The sequence below is a fragment of the Myxine glutinosa genome, chromosome 8, assembly GCF_964187855.1.
Source record: "Myxine glutinosa chromosome 8, kmMyxGlut1.1, whole genome shotgun sequence".
In the NCBI taxonomy this organism is placed as follows: domain Eukaryota; kingdom Metazoa; phylum Chordata; class Myxini; order Myxiniformes; family Myxinidae; genus Myxine; species Myxine glutinosa.
This window is the reverse complement of record NC_136268.1, coordinates 78,053,033-78,067,158: the sequence shown is the minus strand read 5'-3', so window position 1 is coordinate 78,067,158 and position 14,126 is coordinate 78,053,033. Positions and strand designations below refer to the sequence as shown.

The 14,126-nt window shown below is 45.0% G+C and overlaps 1 protein-coding gene across 13 annotated transcripts in view; it reads right to left on the bottom strand.

The window, feature by feature from the left end:
* The window catches only part of LOC137412005 (breast cancer anti-estrogen resistance protein 3 homolog), a 224,856-nt gene that overhangs the window by 5,389 nt on the left and 205,341 nt on the right, over positions 1-14,126 (bottom strand). For all 13 annotated transcript variants that reach the window (XM_078783406.1, XM_078783409.1, XM_078783410.1 and 10 more), the window contains 3 exons: positions 13,857-13,972; positions 6,648-6,819; positions 4,995-5,106 (listed from right to left, as the gene is read on the bottom strand). In XM_078783406.1, the coding sequence (XP_078639532.1) occupies positions 4,995-5,106; positions 6,648-6,819; positions 13,857-13,972 (400 nt within the window). The remainder of the gene's footprint in view (positions 1-4,994; positions 5,107-6,647; positions 6,820-13,856; positions 13,973-14,126) is intronic.

Here is a 14,126-nt window from a genome sequence, read left to right as displayed (position 1 = left end):
GAGGGGTGAGTGGGGAGTCTAGGAGGGGAGGGGCGAGGGGGAGGCTTGGAGGGGAGGGGTGTGGGGGGAGTTTAGGAGGGAAGGGGCAAGGGGGGAGATTTGAAAAGGATGGGTGATGGGGAAGATTTGGAGGGGAGGGGTGATGGGGAAGATTTGGAGGGGAGGGGTGATGGGGAAGATTTGGAGGGGAGGGGTGAGATTGGATTTTAGAAAGTGTACGATTAATGGGAAACGAACATTTATTGCAAAATGAGTTTCTTGTGACCTTCGAGTCAAAAATACGTTTAAGGACGCTGGAGGGAGGATGGAGTGCAGGAGAGTTGAGGGAATGTAGAAAAGAGGCACTGTAAGAGCTGGAATTTTTTTTTGGGATGAATAGATTTGGTGAGCAAGTTGAAAGCAACCTTTTAAAGAAGAAGAAGAAGAAGAAAAAGGTGTTATAATATACGACAGAATACAGAACTTGAGGGGAAAGTTTAAACATTTTAAAGTTTAACAGTGAAAACTATCCTGGGAAATGGGGGAGAAACACGTGGTCGAAGAACGAATAAGAACAACGAATAAGAACAACGAATAAGAACAGAGAAGGAAATGTTTTTTTGGGGGGTTTTTTTGGCTTTTTTTGTTGAGATTTTGAACAGGGCAGTAGGCTATGGGGTGAAAAGACTGGGAAAAACAGAGAACGAAAGTTATTGGAGCACAAACGACAGACCGCTGAGAGAAAAACAAAGCCTCAAGGTTGGACACTGTACAAGGCCTCAAAAGACACGACACGAATTAACACGATTTTCTATACAGGTATGAAAGATTTACACCGAGAATCTTCCTCGGGACACACTATACATACACACACCATAAAATAAATACAGTTATAACGAAAATACAAATGGGAACAATTAACTTCGATTTCGATGGAGAGCGTGGACAGCTGCGAATAAACGAAACCTCGCCGGCAAGACCGGAAGCGGAAGCCGTGTGTGTGTGTGTGTGTTTTTGTGTGTGTGTATGTGTAGAGAGAAAGAGAGACGAGGGAAGGGGGAGAGAGAGAGAGAGACGAGGGAAGGGGGGGAGAGAGAGAGATGAGGGAAGGGGGAGAGAGAGAGACGAGGGAAGGGGGAGAGAGAGAGAGAGACGAGGGAAGGGGGTCTCAAACACATATGCTAAGCAGGCTAACATGATCTCGTGTTTGTGTGTAGGTGTGTGTGTGTGTGTGTGTGTAGGGAGAGAGAGAGACGAGGGAAGGGGGAGAGAGAGAGACGAGGGAAGGGGGAGAGTGAGAGATGGGGGAAGGGGGAGAGAGAGAGAGAGAGACGAGGGAAGGGGGAGAGAGAGAGACGAGGGAAGGGGGAGAGAGAGAGGGAAGGGGGAGAGAGAGACGAGGGAACGGGAAGAGAGAGAGACGAGGGAAGGGAGAGAGAGAGAGATGAGGGAAGGGGGAGAGAGAGAGACGAGGGACGGGGGAGAGAGAGAGATGAGGGAAGGGGGAGAGAGAGAGACGAGGGAAGGGGGGGAGAGAGAGATGAGGGAAGGGGGAGAGAGGGGTGAGGGAAGGGGGAGAGAGAGAGACGAGGGAAGGGGAAGAGAGAGAGACTAGGGAAGGGGGAGAGAGAGAGACGAGGGAAGGGGGGGAGAGAGAGAGAGAAATGAGGGAAGGGGGAGAGAGGGGCGAGGGAAGGGGAGAGAGAGAGAGAGATGAAGGAAGGGGGAGAGAGAGAGACGAGGGAGGGGCAGAGACAGATGAGGGAAGAGGGGGGGGAGAGAGACGAGGGAAGGGGGAGAGAGACGAGGGAAGGGGGGGAGAGAGAGAGAGAGATGAGGGAAGGGGGAGGGAGAGAGAGAGAGACGAGGGAAGGGGGAGAGAGAGAGAGATGAGGGAAGGGGGAGAGAGAGAGAGACGAGGGAAGGGGAAGAGAGAGAGAGAGAGACTAGGGAAGGGGGAGAGAGAGAGACGAGGGAAGGGAGAGAGAGAGACGAGGGAAGGGGGAGAGAGAGACGAGGAAAGGGGGAGAGAGAGATGAGGGAAGGGGGAGAGAGAGAGACGAGGGAAGGGAGAGAGAGAGACGAGGGAAGGGAGAGAGAGAGATGAGGGAAGGGGGAGAGAGAGACGAGGAAAGGGGGAGAGAGAGACGAGGAAAAGGGGAGAGAGAGATGAGGGAAGGGGGGGGGGGAGAGAGAGAGACGAGGGAAGGGGGAGAGAGAGAGAGACGAGGGAAGGGGGAGAGAGAGAGAGAGAGACGAGGGAAGGCGGAGAGAGAGAGACGAGGGAAGGGAGAGAGAGAGAGAAAAGGGAGGGAAAAGGGGGTTGCTCTTGGGTAGCCCTCGTCAGTTCTGCTCGAACAGGCCCGCAGCACAGGGGTAGCCAATCGATTTCCCAGGAGCGACCCAGAGATCCCTCACATCTACTACGTTGTGTTCTTGTCTTCGTGAAGCCAAGACCAGACAGTCTTCCATGATGTGTTTTATTGTGTGTGGGGCAGCCTGGCAAAGGTTGCAGGTGTTGTCAGTGGTATCGTCGAGTGGGTTTGTGCTGTAAAAGTTTTGGGTGGTGTCCACAGCAGAGGCGTCAAAGGTGAACACAATCAGATTTGGGGAGTAGTCTCTCTGTGTCATCATTAGGTTTAGGTTTTGTGCCCAAGATACTGTTTGGGCTTAGGTTATTGATTGTTTTTATGGTTATGTGGGTATGGCTGTGTTTTTTGTAGTTGTCGTCGTTCGGTTTGGGGGGGTGGGGGGGGATGTTTTGAAGGATGGCATTGTAGCGTCTTTGTGGCAATGTGGCATGGTTCTAATGTGTCTTGGGGTTGGTCGGACATGTAGTGAATGGTGGCTCGGGTCATTCGGGTTGGCACTCGCTGTTGCAATGAGCCGTGCACCTCTCATTTCTTAAGTGGTATTTGATTTTTAGCATTTTTACTTCTGTATGTAGGTGCTCGATGGGTGTTGTTAATGCGCAACCTGTAATTGTGTGAAGGGCTTTGTTTTGTATAGTCTATAGGGTGTTGATGTGTGTGTTTGATAAGGATGAGCTGGCATAGTCAATGACTGATATAATGTACTGTTTGTGTGTTAGTGATGTTGTTTCTTTGTTGTGTCCGAAGTCGGTGCCTGTGAGTGCCCTAAGTGTGTTCAGACTGGGGGTGCATGTGTTTTTTTTTAATGTTTGTAATGTGATCTGAGAATGACATGGATGTGTTAAAAGTGATTCCGAGTATTTTTGTTTGGTGTGTGTGTGGAATAGGGATGTTGTTCAGTGTTGTGTGTGGTGCAGCGCTATGTTACTTGGTGTAATTTGTTAGAAGAGTGACGGTTGATTTTGAGGGGGCTACTTTTAGTCTGCTGATGATGAGCCAGGTTTGTAGGGTGCTGAGGAAGGGTTGAAATTGTGCCGTGTTGGGTGTGTGAGAGTGGGATGTGTGGATTTGTGAGTTTAAGTATAAGGCATTCTGTAACTTTGGAGGGTGTGCAAAGTAATGTGATGGGTCTATAGGAGGTTGCTTTGGTGGGATCCTTATTTGGTTTAAGGAGGGTAATGATTTTGTCTCGTTTCCAAATTTGGGAAATTCTTGAGCGTTTGTAGGAGAAATTGCTTATATTTGTAAGTACTGATATGCGGTGAGGTCCAAGGTGTTTTAAATATAAATTGCAGATGTTGTCAGGACCTGTAGCTAGTGAAGTTTTGATGTTTTTGTAATGATTTTCATTGTTTGTGCGTGAGTGAGAGGCATGATGGTGTTATCGAGTTGGTAGCTGAATTTGTGTCCAGTATTACTCCTTTTTGGGGGGGTTTTATGTGACTTGTGTTTGTGTAATGGTCTATATTTGGTGTTGAAGGGGAGGGGGAGGTAGAGAAGGGATGGGAGGAGAAGAGAGAGAAGGGATGGGAGGAGTATAAAGAGAAGGGATGGGTGGAGAAGAGAGAGAATGGATGGGAGGAGGAGAGATAATGGATGGGAGGAGGAGAGATAATGGATGGGAGGACGAGAGATAAGGGATGGGAGGACGAGAGAGAGAACAAATGGGAGGAGTAGAGAGAGAAGGGATGGGAGGAGGAGAGAGAGAAGGGATGGGAGGAGTATAAAGAGAATGGATGGGTGGAGAAGAGAGAGAATGGATGGGAGGAGGACAGATAAGGGATGAGAGGACGAAAGAGAGAACAGATGGGAGGAGGAGAGAGAGAGAAGGGATGGGAGGAGGAGAGAGAGAAGGGATGGGAGGAGGAGAGAGACAGAAGGGATGGGAGGAGGAGAGAGAGAAGGGATGGGCAGAGAAGAGAGAGAAGGGATGGGCAGAGAAGAGAGAGAAGGGATGGGAGGAGGATAAAGAGAAGGGATGGGAGGAGGAGGAGAGAGAAGGCATGGGAAGAGAGAGAGAGAGAGAGAGAGAAAAGGGATGGGAGAAGGAGAGAGAGAAGTGATGAGCGGAGAAGAGAGAGAAGGGATGGGCAGAGAAGAGAGAAGTGATGGGCAGAGAAGAGAGAAGTGATGGGCAGAGAAGAGAGAGAAGTGATGGGCAGAGAAGAGAGAGAAGGGATGGGAGGAGGAGAGAAGGGATGGGACGAGGAGAGAGAGAAGGGATGGGAGGAGGAGACAGAGAATGGATGGGCGGAGAAGAGAGACAAGGGATGGGAGGAGGATAAAGAGAAGGGATGGGAGGAGGAGAGATAAGGGATGGGAGGAGGAGAGAGAGAGAGAAGGGATGGGAGGAGGAGAGAGAAAAGGGATGGGAGGAGGAGAGAGAAAAGGGATGGGAGGAGGAGAGAGAGAAGGGATGGGAGGAGGAGGAGAGAGAGAGAAGGGATGGGAGGAGGAGAAGAGAGAGAAGGGATGGGAGGAGGATAAAGAGAAGGGATGGGAGGAGCAGAGATAAGGGATGGGAGGAGGAGAGAGAGAAGGGATGGGAGGAGTACAAAGAGAAGGGATGGGAGGAGGTTTAAGAGAGAAATCTCCCCACTCCACATCCCTCGGTTGAATTTGAGTCTCGTCGATAATACAAACCTTGTCCCTCGTTGAGTGATTTGAGAAATGGCTTCAGTTTCTTTTCATAGGTGAGTGCACTGTTTGTGTGGCTCTGCCTCAGCACCATCCATGTCTTTTCCAACCTCTTGATCTGCACACAACAAATTACTGAGTTCATGATTTTCTGTTTTCATTGAAAAACGACATGTTTCTCATATGTTTGCTTATGAAAAAAAACAAAAGCAATGAGAAAGCATCTCAACAGGCAAAGCGTGTCCGCATCATCTTTGTACTCAAACTGAACTTGATGGCAATTTTGAGCTAAAACAAAAAGTTAGATATTAATTAGTGTTCTCCATATTGTCATCATAGAGGTTTGTTGAAATGATTCAAAATAGAGACCTCATAGAACACCTTACCCTGTGCGCCCAGTCTTGAGAAAGAGGACATGGGAAGGGGCTTTTCAACTCTTGTTTTGCGTTTCCGAGCACGATCTGTATTTCCTACAAGTCGCCATTTTGTCTGAATCTCGATATTCCCGAGATTCTCCGACGTGCGAAGTCCTTCCTCGGCACACCTGAGCTCCTCACCACATACAAGGCTTTCATCCGCAGCTCAATGGAATACTGCTCTCCCCTCTGGGCTGGTGCTCCTGCCTCACACCTAGCTCGTCTTCACGCTGTTGAAACCAAAGCTTTCAGAATCATTGGAATCTCCCGTGATGAAGCTAACTCCGAGGGCCTTTCACTCACTCACCGCAGGCAGGTTGGTGGTCTTTCTGTCTTCCACCGACTCCTCTCTGGCCTTGCTCCCCCAGCTCTCTCTGTGCTCTGTCCCCCAAATATTCCTGCAGGTCACACAAGATCTGCCTGCAACCCTCTGATGGTTAACCTGCCAAAATCTAGACTCTCTGCTCTCCTTCACTCCTTCATTCCTGTTTTCTCCCGCCTCTGGAACAAACTCCCTCACTCTCTTCAATCCGACTCCTCCCTCTAGGTCTTTAAAACGGCTGTTCACCACCATCTCTTGTCTTCCCCGATCCCAAACCTTGTTTTTTGTTTTTTTTCTACCCCCGTTAATTCACCCCAGATCCACTTTTTTGAAATACCGATTTCTTTCCTGAAAGTCTTAGCTGTGTCCATGTTTTTTTGTTTTGTTTTACCACCCACCACCCACCACCCACCCCCTCCCACCCCCCACCTCCCTCGCCACGTCAAAATCCAAGATGGCCGCCACCATGTATGTCTGAACCTTGTGAGCGGAATATCTTGAAAAATAAGCGAATACCAACTTCTAATCTGGTGTGTGGGTGTATCCAGGCATAAGGAAGAACGCTATTGAAAATTGGGTCGTCACGTCAAAATCCAAGATGGCCGCCACCATGTATGTCTGAACCTTGTGAGCGGAATATCTTGAAAAATAAGCGAATACCAACTTCTAATCTGGTGTGTGGGTGTATCCAGGCATAAGGAAGAACGCTATTGAAAATTGGGTCGTCACGTCAAAATCCAAGATGGCCGCCTTGCGTCTTCCACTTTGTCAACTCACATCACTTCACCGACGGGGGACCGAGGCGTAACGCTTGTTTTACCTGCAGATTAGCATTGAATGGAAGCAAAGTGGAACACGATGAATGATCAAATGAATGTATGTGTTTGTGAATGAATATTTCAATGGTAGCCCATTTGATACCTGTGGCATATCGATGGCTCTCATGATCGCCGCAAACCCAAAGAGGTCCCCGATGGTGGTTTTCAGTTCATTGGCGAGCTGGATGGTCTTGCTGAGCACTTCGGCGCGTTCCGACACGCTACCTGTGCAACCCAGGATGTCCACGGCGATTCCGAGGGCCAGTGTGTTGTACCTGATGTCAGAAACACAATTAGGTGTTAATATTTCCCCAGATTCACTCTCAGTAGACTGAGTAGAGCATTTGCTCAAAACTAACCTGGAGGTTTGTAACATTTGACGACTTTGCTTCAGGAATCAGCAAGGTTAAAACTACCGTAACCTGCGTTTCTTTTGGTAGTTACAGTAAATGATGGGTTTCTACAGTTTTCATGTTTTTTAACATATGACATATGTCAAAGGGACATTGTGAAATCTCTTTCCAAGTGTTTCATTTATCCTTTGATATCATTATAGAAGATTACTTGAGCTGGCAGAATGGCATCGAGGTACAGGTACACACACACACAACACACACACACACACACACACACACACACACACACACACACACACACACACACACACACACACACACACACACACACTCGCCTCAAAGCTGTCGAGCTTGGGTTCGAATCCAGACACAGCTATCATCCTGGTGCTTCACAGGCAGAGTGATTCTTGTGTGTTTTAGTGTGTGGGTGTTTTAGTGTGTGTGTGTTTTGGTGTGTGTGCGTGTGTGTTTTGATGTGTGTGTGTTTTGGTGTGTGTGTGTGTGTGTGTGTGTGTGTGTGTGTGTGTGTGTGTGTGTGTGTGTGTGTGTGTGTGTGTGTGTGTGTGTTAGTGTTATTGGTGTTGGTCTTTGTGTTGGTGATTGTGTTTTGCTGTGTGTGTTTTGTTGTGTGTGTGTGTGTGTGCGTGTGTGTGTGTGTTTGTGTATGTGTGTTTTGGTGTGTGTGTGTGTGTGTGTGTGTGTGTGTTTTGTTGTGTGTGTGTGTGTTTTGTTTGTGTGTGTGTGTGTGTGTGTGTATGTGTGTTATTGGTGCTTGTCTTTGTGTTGGTGATTGTGTTTTGCTGTGTGTGTTTTGGTGTGTGTGTGTGTGTGTGTGTGTGTGTGTGTGTGTGTGTGTGTGTGTTTGGTGAGTGTCGTTGGTAGTGTCTCCATTTGCGTGTTTCATGAGGTGGAACGGAGTCCTCCCAGGACCCAAAATATCCAGCTCCTCTTCGGTATGGGATGACGGTTCATGGACCAAACTGTTCAACTTTTTCAGAGTTTTGTTCCAAGGGTTCTTTTCAGGATCATCACCGAACCCCGAATTGCCTCCAGTTGTAGTTCATTTGTGGTGATATTCCCAGAGATGGTTTTTAAAATCTCAGTGACGTTCTTCTTCATCATTCCTGTTGCTCCAATTGTCGAAGGTAAAATTTCGATCCTCTTCAGCTTCCAAGATCTCTTGCCCTCATTTTTGATGTCCTGGTATTTGGTCATTTTCTTGATTTCTGCGTTGTTTAGGCCAAAATCGCTGGGTACTGATACACTACATGACCAAAAGTATGTGGACACCCCTTGTAATTAGTGGATTCAGTTATTTCAGCCACACCCATTGCTGACAGGTATCTATCATCAAGCACACAGCCATGCAATCTCCATAGACAAACATTGCAGTAGAATGGGCCAAACTGAAGAGCTCAGTGACTTTCAACGTGGCACCGTCATAAGATGCCACCTTTCCGACAAGTCAGTTCGTCAAATTTCTGCCCTGCTAGAGCTGCCCCGGTCAACTGTAAGTGCTGTTATTGTGAAGTGGAAACGTCTAGGAGCAACAACAGCTCAGTCGCGAAGTGGTCGGTCACACAATCTCACAGAACGGGACTGCAGAGTGCTGAATTGCGTAGCGTGTAAAGATCGTCTGTCCTCGGTTGCAACACTCACGACCGTGTTCCAAACTGCCTCTGGTAGCAACGTCACCACAACAACTGCTCGTCAGGAGTTTCATGAAATGGGTTTCCATGGCCTAGCAGCCACACAAGCCTAAGATCACAATGCGCAATGCCAATCGTCGACTGGAGTGGTGTAAAGCTTGCCGCCATTGGACTCTGGAGCAGTGGAAACGCATTCTCTGGAGTGATGAATCACGCTTCACCATCTGGCAGTCCGACGGACAAATCTGGGCTTGGTGGATGCCAGGAGAACGCTACCTGCCGGAATGCATAGTGCCAACTGTAAACTTTGGTGGAGGAGGAATAATGGTCTGGGGCTGTTTTTCATGTTTCGGGCTCGGCCACTTAGTTCCAGTGAAGGGAAATCTTCACGCTACAGCATACGACATTCTAGACGATTATGTGCTTCCAACTTTGTGGCAACAGTTTGGGGAAGGCCCTTTCCTGTTTCAGCGTGACAAATAAAGCGAGGCCCATCCAGAAATGGCTTGTCGAGGTCGGTGTGGAAGAACTTGACTGGCCTGCACAGAGCTCTGACCTCAACCCCATCGAACACCTTTGGGATGAATTGCAACGCCGACTGAGAGCCAGGCCGAATCACCAAAAATCAGTGCCCGACCTCACTAATGCTCTTGTGGCTAAATGGAATCAAATCCCCGCAGCAATGTTCCAACATCTAGTGGAAAGCCTTCCCAGAAGAGTGGAGGCTGTTATAGCAGCAAAGGGGGGGACCAACTCCATATTAATGCCCATGATTTTGGAATGAAATGTTCAATGTTCGGGTGTCCACATACATTTGGTCATGTAGTGTATCTCAATCATCAATGCTGTCTTTTCCTTTTTGTTCCTGAGTACAATGTCTGGATGCAATGCTTTGTTTTCTATGTTCACACTCGATGTAATCATCATGTCGTAAGTGAGCATGACATCATAATTTTCAATGATTGCCCTTGGTTCGTGTTTCCATGAGTTTTCTGGTGCTGGGATGTTGAAATTTTTTGCAGATATGCCAATGAATTACTTTGCATACTTTGTTGTGCCGACGTGCCGTTGTGTGTAAAGTTGTTCTGATAATATTTTTTTGCATCCCGAGAGCCGGTGACTCGTAATTTCTGTTTCTGTCTTGCAGAATCTACACTTGTCCGCCTGGCTCAGTGCCACCATCTTTTAAAGTCCATTGGTGTTGTGTCTTTGATCTTGGGCATTTATTCTGGTTAGTTCTCCATCCCAGTTGAGCCGACCTCTTCTTAGCCATTATAATGAGCCTTCTTTGTCTATCCCCACTCTTTCCAATTATTTTATACACCGCTCCTTTGCTATTCCATCCCCAGGCGCTGCATGACGTCATCGCCGGGTACCGAAGGGGACCCGGCAATGACGCGTGCTGAAAGGGAGTACTCAGTTTTCACTCCTGTTGTTTTTTTTGTTTGTGTTATTCTTTGTTTTCTTGTTTGTTTGTTTTCTTGTTTGTTTGTCCAGGCGATATATCAGCCATCCTTTGAGCTAGGAAGCTGAAATTTGGGCACAATAGTGAGTAAGTGCTTTGACAAAAACAGTACTCTTTGTTATTTGATTAATCAATTAATTGATTAGTTACTTAATTATTATCAATTAATTAAGCACTTATTTATTTCCTTTCTCTTCTGGGCAATATCTCAGGCACCTTTTGAGCTAGGAAGCTGATATTTGGACACGACAATGACCAAGTCGTTTGGCTGTAAAGGGTATTTTTGATTTATTGCTTAATCAATTAATCAATTAATTATTTATTGATTAATAAATTATTTATTTTTTCGATTAATGACAATTAATTTTCGGAAAGTTACAGCTTCGGATGAAACACTGGTGGCTTTGGTATGCTATTATGCAATTGATTCAGAAATTATTTTACAATTATCGTTTATTGATTTTAATTACGCAATTAATCAATCAATTATTGTACACCTCTCCCTCCCAATACCATCTCTGTGTGCTGCACGGCGGTATCGCCAGGCGCCTAAGGTGGCCCGTCAATGCCGCGCTAGAGGATATTTATTTATTTCGCATGGGGGCGGTGTACTATGAATGTATCTGTACTTGTTTTGTATTTTCCTGTTCTTTTGTCATTCTCCCAGTTATTGGTGTATATTTCTTGACGATTCTTTTTATATATTTACTTGATATTTTTGCAATTGCTGGAGCTGTATTTGTTGCTGTTTCATTTTCCTGTGCGGCATCTTCTATTCGCACCTGTTTTTAGAAATTCTTTGCAAGGTTAGTTAAGCATACTTTTTCAGGTTTATTGCGTTCATGTTTGTTTACAAATTGCATCCGATGGTCTGTTGAGCATTTCACATTCTCAGCTAGTCCTACACTCGTCGCTCTGTGCATCTGGTTGAGTTTCATCAGGCTGCTCCTTCCCTCTCGTCTCGGCAGTTACATTCTCGGGATGCACTCTGGTTTTTGTGAAACATTTTGTGGATGGTAAGGAGTTTTCTTGTTTTGATGTCTAACTTGTTGATTTCTGATTGGAGCCAATTTATTATTCCACAGTTATATTGGAACACTGGTACTGTGAGCTGGTTTATGGTTTTGATTTTTTTCTTGCGAAGAGCTTTGTTTTCAGTATCAGCTTCGTTATACAGAGGTATTCTTTGGCGATTGTTTTGCGCATTTGTTTATGACATATTTGATGGCCATCTTCTACTCCGAGGTATTTGTATGATGTTTCGTTTTCTAACTGCTGTGTTGTTGTTTCAAGGTCAATTTATGTTGTCTGTTTTTGTTGGTTTACCTTGTACAAATGTGCACTTGGTGCACTTGTCTCCTCCAAATTCCATTTCCTCGGAGATGGACCTCGGAGATGGTCCTCGGAGAACCGTTTTACTAGTTTTAGTTCTGTCAATTTTGGTCATTTTGTGAGTAGAGCTTTAAAACATCCATGTATAGTAGATGTGTCGCCTTTCCTATTTCTTTGGATGTTCGTCTATTGGTTGTTAGGGTGTATCCGTGTCCTTTTTAATTGATGAGGCTACTTCGTGGGCCTCGAGCCAGGCAAAACAGAAGGGGGAAAGACTGTCTTCCTGGAAGATTCCACACCATATCTTCACATCTGGTGTTTCAATATTTCCTTCTGAGTGTAATATCAATGTGGTAATCCAGAGCTCCGTTGCTTTCTCAATCAGTTTGATTATTTGGAGATTGATTTTGTTTATTTGCATGCATTTTATCATCCACGAATGTGGGAACCTGTTAAAAGTTTTCTTATAGTCCATCCAGGTGGTGGACAATTTTGTTCTTCGCATTTTGCAATTTTCAAGTATGGCCTTGTTCAGTAGTAGGTGGTAAACTGTTCCATAAGACCCTCTCTTGCATCCCTTTTGTTCTGCCTCTAAACCTCATTGCTGTGTGTGTTTTGGTGTATGTGTCCTTGCTTAAGGACATTGCTTTGTTTTACTTCTTTGGCTCTCCCTCTCTTTTTCTCTCTTTATTTTTCTGTGTCTATGGAGAGGTGAGCTCTTGCTAAAAAAAAATTGTAAGGCCCACTTGGCTGTTCCTAGAATGGTTTGAGGGTAGAGAAGTAGAATCTGAAATGCAAATTCTATCCAGATTCATCCTGACTCCATCTTTTCGTATTTGGGTTCCTCCGAATGGCTCCAATGCTGTATTTGGTGTTTTATTTGATGACCTTCGATGATTACTCTAGTTCCATGTACGTTTCGGTATTTTTTAGAAATGATCCATATCTTAGGGAATCAATAAGGTAGGGCACTCAATGATTCACAGCTTAAGCCTTAAGGGATGTGTACAGAATATCTCTGAGCATTTATTAAGTTGGAAATATGAAATACGGGACAATGGTTGTTATCAACTGAAAGCCGATAAGAGTCAGGGTTAACTTCCATGGGACATTTTGAGCATGAGCCCTTCATCAGAGCAAAATATGGAATTGTGGGTGCTTATATAGGGATGCTTATATAGTGACGGGAATGCGCCAAAAGGCAAACGGACTGGGTTAAATCAAAGATTAAAGGAAAACGAGTAAAGACCAGAAGTTAAAGACCATGATTCTGTTTGGTGTCAGTTCAAAAGGCAAAATCCCAAGTGGACTGCACTATTGACTAAAAAAAAAATGTTTATAGTGACAAGAAGAGAGAGAAAGGATAGTTCGGTAATAAACTAGAACGATAATAATAAAATAAAATAAAAAGTGGATAGATGTAGGACAGAAAAAAAACCAAACTGATCCTGATAGAACAAGAAAATGGAAAACTGGTTCATCTTGTTTGGTTCTCAAGCAAGTTTGAAAAGACAGTTTTGGTAAACCTCCACAAGGATCAATTTCCCATTATAACCTGAAATATTATCCGGTTTCTCTTAACATTAGAGGCATAGCTGATGTCATCTCACAATCAATCGCATGACTGCCGGGTACATTAATTAACACATGTTAACTGACTGCAAATACATGTACTGGATACAAGGACTAGTCTAGCCGCAGCCACAGGTTAACAGACACAGAATCCCTTTTCACAGACAAGTGAAAGTCTTGCTTTATCTCAAACAAATTTCATTGATGCCACGGGTCTAACACGTAAAAGTGCAAGCATGAGCTGCACGCTTCACAGAGCAAGTAGAAATGGTGTCAATTTTCACTTTTGGGGCCGAAAGAGCTCAAAAAGCTGGAATAATCTCGTTATGTCTTTATAAATGAAATAAAATCAAGGCCCTGGGGTGGGGCCTTTTCAGTCGCTTGTGTCCAAAGCCACAGAATCCAAACTTACAACACTTATGCATACATACATTTCTTGATTTGTAATGAGTTTTGGTCGTTATTAGTTTTCTGATAAGTTCAAGCTGCTCTCCGTACTATCATGAAAATATCAAGAAGATAATATCAAGAATACTTGAAAATATCTTCGATTAATTTTGCCATATTTAATATTTTCCACCAATACAAGTTTTTAGAAAAGCAGAAAGAAAAGAATGAGTTTCAAATCTCTTTCTCTCTTTATAAAACGGATGTAAAAATGCTTTAAAATACAGAGGCTTGTTTTTTAAATCAGGATTTTTTGGAGGGGATGGATGGGTGAAAGATGTCAACAAAAACACACACACACACACACACACACACACACACACACACACACACATACACACACATACCAATGCTGTTACAAAGAGCCCTGTAATGATCAGGTCATGGGATACAATAACTAATGCTGTCCCTATTGTATTATTTCATGTTAATATCCAGAAAGATCTTAATCCACAATGGAGGTATGTTGTGAACAAGTGCTGCAAGCCAACCTCTCCAAAAGGTCGAGTCTGAGTTGCTTTCCATGAGGTAGAGTGATGAGTTCCAGGCCAGAGTTTACCCCCATCTTCCTCCTCACATTGTCTGATACTTCTGTAATACGCGCCACCTGCCACAAACATTGTTATCAGAGAAGCGTAAACACATGTTCAACAAATTGCTTGTTTGAGTGACAAACTTTTCTTTTTTTAGTAGCCAATATCTTATGGAAGAGCTTACACCTGCATCACAATTTAAGGATAAAGGTACTCCAAGACATAAGA